Source organism: Zingiber officinale, chromosome 11B, assembly GCF_018446385.1.
Source record: "Zingiber officinale cultivar Zhangliang chromosome 11B, Zo_v1.1, whole genome shotgun sequence".
NCBI lineage: Eukaryota > Viridiplantae > Streptophyta > Magnoliopsida > Zingiberales > Zingiberaceae > Zingiber > Zingiber officinale.
Genome location: NC_056007.1, coordinates 82,309,757 through 82,315,756, shown reverse-complemented (window position 1 = coordinate 82,315,756; position 6,000 = coordinate 82,309,757). Strand labels below are relative to the sequence as shown.

At 33.7% G+C, this 6,000-nt stretch overlaps 1 protein-coding gene across 1 annotated transcript in view; it reads left to right on the top strand.

The window, feature by feature from the left end:
• Positions 1–202: 202 nt before the first annotated feature.
• LOC122034093 (zinc finger MYM-type protein 1-like) overlaps positions 203–6,000 on the top strand; it is a 37,226-nt gene continuing 31,428 nt past the window's right edge. The window contains exons 1-2 of the mRNA XM_042593220.1: positions 203–362; positions 552–689. Coding sequence (XP_042449154.1) covers positions 203–362; positions 552–689 — 298 coding nt within the window. The remainder of the gene's footprint in view (positions 363–551; positions 690–6,000) is intronic.

Here is a 6,000-nt window from a genome sequence, read left to right as displayed (position 1 = left end):
TATGACCCAGTTTACGAAGTTAGAGGACATATTGGACCACTCAACCGATTATTCTAAACACTCAAGCCAGAAGAGTTTCCAATCCTAGATAACTACATGATCTGGGCATTGATTCGATCATTGCCAAAGTATCACAAGGTGATATATAGCACAATATATATAGGGGATCTCTGAAGGGCGTACCTCATATGCAGAGTTGTGTATGGAGTTACTTCACCATGTGGAGCAAGAAGATCCTAAAGAGTTTAAGGAGGATCCAGAAGAAAATCCTGAAGAGTTTGAGGAGGATCTAGAAGATTATCTTGAAGATTTTGAAAAGGATCTTGAAGAATCTGAGGAGGATCCGAAAGAAGATTTTGTTGGTGCAATCAGCACCAATGGTCAAACATGAGTTTTGATGAATAACAAATAGGTTAAAGTTAGATGTATTGCGATTTAACCTTATTACCGAATGTGCAGAGTTGACTAACCCTAGTCAGGATATTTGATTCCTGATTAGTTGAAGATCGAATGTGTGATTCGGGTAAGTCGGGATGTTCGATTCCTAATAGGTGGAAGTCTAGGTGTGAGATTCTGGCAAGGTCGAGATGTGCAACTCTCAATTGCAGAAGACCGGATGTGCGATTCCGATATGTCGGGATGTTTGATTCTCGAAGTACAGATGTATGATTCCAGAAGCTCTACACCTGGTAAGTAGAGGTAATCACTAGAGAAGAGTGACTAAGAGAGGACACGCCCCCGTTCAAAGGGACGGTAAGTGTCAGTCCAATTTAGGTTCATTTCAAAAATCTAAATTGAGATCTTGACTAGATCTTGGTCTTGGGGCGACAGGATCCAATTACTACTCATTATTACTGTGCTAACACTATTTTGTAGGTTATTATTTGATTTATTATACTAACACATTTTACAGGGCAAAAGGAGCATAAAAGGCCTTAGGTAAACAGTACCCGAGGCGCCTTCCATGTTTTAGAAGGCGCCTTCTGCACTGTTCATGGAAAGCGCCTTCCATAGGATAAAATTTAGACTTCATAGCAGATAAGGAACAACGAGTTCATGATCAAACTTTACAGGTTGGAGGCGCCTTCAAGGCTATGGAAGGCGCCTTCCATACCCTTTATAAGGGTATCTCGACCAAGCTTCAAGAATCAACTGATATATAAACTTTTACGCATCCGATTGGTATTTTGATTGCTTCAACTTCCTACTGTTGTGTCAAAGAAGTCTGTCTGCCATGGAGCTACTCTTCCGAGTCATCCGATCACCTCTAGTAGACCGACAGCAACACACTAAGCGCTCTAACTTATTGGTAACACACCGAGCATATGTTGATAATATGCTAATAGCTAGAAGTGACATAAAATGTATAATAGAAGTCAAATCATGACTTTTATTATAATTTGACATAATAGGTATGGGAGAAGCTGAGTACATCTTAGAAGTAGTAAAAATCATTAATTAGAGATCGATCAAAAAAAATTTTGGGTTTGTCTCAAGAGTCTTATATCACTAAGATACTATAACACTTCAACATGCCAAATTATAACATTAAACAAACACCTATAGTGAGAGGTACTGTTCTGAGCAAAAGTATGTCTCCCAAGGTTCCTGAAGAAATAGCCGAAATGAAGAAAAAAACATAATATATGTGTCATTAGTAGTTTAATGTACACTATGTTGTGTACTTGTCTTGATATAAGATATGTTGTTGGCTTAGTTATTTATTATCAAATCCAAGATTGAGACACTAAAAAGCGGTGAAGAGGATATTCAGATATCAAAGGTACAACAAATTATTGTTTATATTTTCAAGAGTTAAATATGAGTCTAAAGGGCTACACAAATGAAGATTAGGTAGAAGACCTTGATGATAGAAATCTACATCTAGCTATATCTTCTTAGTAAATGGTGGTGTTGTCTAATGGAACAGCAAGAAACATATTTGTGTAGCGCTGTCGACAATGGAAGATGAATATGTGGCTTGTGTAGCGGCTATGCAAGAAGCTGTCTAGTTATGGAGGTTCTTGAAATATCTGAAGATTGCTAAAGACAATGGGTGTTCTGTCACAGTGTATTGTAATAATCAAGCTATAATAACTTTTTCTAATGATTCCAAATATCACAGCAAAGACAAGCATATAGAAATTAAGTATAATTTTGTAAGGGATATTATTTACAAGAAAAAGATAATCCTTGAGTATATCCCTACACATGTTATGTTTGCAGATCCTTTTACTAAGTCATTGACTAAAGAGTCATTTCAAGGATATGTGAAGTCTTTGAGACTTCGTAAAATGTAATCCATTGTAAAATGTCATGATCTATTCAATGCATATATTGATGTTATATTTTAGATAAAAGTCTCGACGAACATGTTGATAAATTGAGATTGATCCACTCACATTGATAATTATCTTTATTTATTAACTATAAATAGAGGCAAGACCATTACTTATGGGTAGGGGTGAGCATTCGGTTAATTCGATCCATAAATTAATTGAATTAACCAAAAACTGATTTTCTATTGGCTAACCGAATTGAATTAAAGTTTTACTAAAACTGAATTTACTGAATTGGTTATTTCGGTTAATATCAAATTAACCGAATTTATTTAAAAAATAATAAAAAGAATTTATACAAAATTAATACTAAATTAATTAATTAACTGAATACTTATCCCTACTTATGGGATAACTTATGTAATTGTGAATAGAGATATACTATAAGTTAAGGTCGTTTTGATAATTATGTCAAGATGAGATTATTTATGGATTAATAATGATCAAAATAAATGAATCCACCATTTACTAAATCTGCTGAAGGCCATATTAAAATTCATACGTTGAATTCAAGATTAAATATTAGGTATGTCTAGATCAAAATTTGTACGATGTTAAATTTTGAGAAAAACATACACTCTTTTTGGTAAAGAGAGAAATATCGTAGCATTTGATTCATACCACATGTACTATAACGACAATAAGGGTAATAGGAGAATAGATCTCTATTTCTCTACTATGTGAGACCCTTAAAACTATAAGTTAATCTCAATCTTACCTTAAGTAACTATTTAGTTGTCTACTTGAAGTTCTAATTAGTGTATGCTACTTTAGCATGTGTTCTATTGGCTATGGATGATTCGGTCTATAAAGTATAACTAGGAAAGTGATTAATTAGAATAAATAGATTTTAGTTAAAAAGGAAGATTGAAATTGATTTACATATTTGATATTTATTCACTAGTCTACCAGTTACATTTTTTGTTGAGTATTTAAAATGTGATTGTAAATAATTGTATTGATTGGAAATATTGAACATGCTCTCGACATAATAGTCATAGGAATTAGGGATGTTCATATTAATGTAAATAATTTAATCTGGGATAATGTCTCATATTAGTTATATAGAGTAGTTAAGTTAAGTGTAACAATTTTCTTAGCAATAATTGCTCAGTGTATTTGTTGTCGCATGAATCTTTTTCCCTGAAGTATGAATTGAATATTCTTACATAGTTTTTGTGACTAGATGATCTTTATAGATTAACTTGGATAAGTGGGAGATGTTGGATGAAATGGGTGTTACATACCCTCTTAACTTCCTCCATCAAGAAGGAATTGGATAAGACCTCTTCATCTTCATCCATTAATCGAGGAAGGAGAAGAGACCTTCTACACCTACATAGGCTTGTCCAAGGCAATCTAAGGAAGGGTGCAAAGTAGAACATCTAGTAATCGAGTGAGATTTGGTTTGTGGAAATAGAAGAAGGTTCCTTCGTGGTGATCTTCGCCAAGATAACGACTTCTTCATCGTGGTGATCTTCTCTAGGACAACGACTTCTGCTTCTTCTTCTTTGAGCACTGTAAGTTTATTTCATTTCGTATGAAGTTTCTTACTGTCAACACTAAGATAATGCTTTATAGATTTTTGCATAAACCTGAAAATTACACCAATAGAGAAAGTAATATCTATTCTAGTATGAGTTAAATAAATTAAACATTCAACTAAGCTTCTGAAATTTTTTTGCATTAGTCTTCTCTAAACTATCTTCCAATTATATCTTGTCATTTATATTTATTAGCGTAGTAGCTGGATTGTAATCGAGTAAGCTTAACCTTCTAAAAAGATTTGTTACATATTTTCTTTATGAGATAAAAATCCCATCAACTTTTTGTTTCGCTTCAAGGACAAGAAAATAATGCAATAATCTCATATCTGACATGTCAAATTTCTTCATCATATTAGATTTTAAAATCAACCAAAAGAGAATTAAAAGAGATCATATATATTATATCATCGATATAAAGGCCTATAATAATATAATCATCTCTACTTTATTTTTTTTATATAAAGAGTTGGTTCATTTTCGCTTTTTGTGAAACCATTTTATCAAAAACACTAATCAATCTTGCCATATCATACTTGCAGGACTTGTTTTAACTCATAAAGTGTCTTTCTCAACCTGTACACCTTCACCTCTTTGCCTTCAATTATAAAACCTTCAAGTCAAGCTATACATAGACTTCTTCTTGCAAATCTCCATTAAGATATGCAAATTTTGTTAGGACCTTAAAGGCTAGAAGTAGGGGTTAAATAGCTCAAATCGTTTGTTGTTAAGATTGCACAGCGAAAACTTCAAGCTAAACTAGCACAACACATACAATGTAAACCCAGATGATTTTACTTATTATATGTCTCCTTGAGACGACTAATCCAAGGGTCTATTCTGTGCAATCTACTTCCACTAAAACCTTTTCTTCTCGGACAAAACCCAAAGGCAGAGAAACCTTCTTACAACAAGATTACAAAGTTCCACAAATGAAATAGCAACAAGAGAGAAGAAAAGAAGAGATTACATGTTTTGGCTTAGTTCTCCTTCTCTTGGTTTCTTGAAGATCTCGCAGATAAAAGTTTGACATTGAAGATGAGCAAGAGAATCACAATGGAACAATAGTGTCTTCATATGCCCTAAGATCCCTTTTAAACTCTTCATAATAGGGCCATTTCACCACTATTTGTCTCCATCAATCGATTGGCAGAACATATCAATTGATTGGTAACCATTTGACTATCTATTGAACTGTAACTGACTCTAGATTAATGGCTGAGATTCTCCCGATTTGAACCCCAATCAATTGGTGGGAATCTCCAATCGATTGGCAATGCTCAATCGGTTTGACAATCAATTCGGTAACCTTCTATTTTCTTGCGAAACTTCTGCCAATCGATTGACAATGTTGAATCGATTGACAATGCTAAATAGATTGACAATGCTGAATCAATTTAGCAGGTTTTTGTTTGCTTGAGAAACCTCTACCAATCGACACTCAATCGATCTGGCTAATCGATTCAGGAAGCTTCTTTTAGTTCTAACATGTTTGAGATCAAATTGATAAGTAGCTCAATGCAAATGCAATTGTACAACTAATTCTAAGACAATTCTCACAATTTCAAATCTAGCAATCGGAGAAAATTTTCTTCGAAAGCAATACCTTATTGTTGAGAATACCCTTTTCCACAAGCTGAGCCTTATATTTTTGAATGGTTCTGTCGATATGATATTTTGTTTTGAACACCCACTTAGGACCAATTACATTCTTGCCTTCATATAGATCCACCATCTCCCATGTTTCATTTTTATTTATTGTCATTAGCTCTTCTTTTATTGCATTTCATCATTCTTCTTTTGTTACTATTTCTTCAAAGGTTGTAGGATATGTAACAAGAGAGCAAAATTGACATGATTCATAAATTTCTCTCAAGGATGTGACCTTTGCTAGAGGTGGTCCATCATAAGATTCTTATAAAGAAGATGAACTGCTACTTGAATTTGATGGTGAGGAAGCTGGTGACACCAAAGGAGATGATTCAACACCTTTAGTTGTTGGATTTTTATTCTCCATTGGGGATATGAACTTGAGTCTCTTCACCTTGTGTATTCCAATTCTAGCTCGAATTTTCATCAAAATCTACATCTCTCCTTATAATCAATTTCCTAGTAAG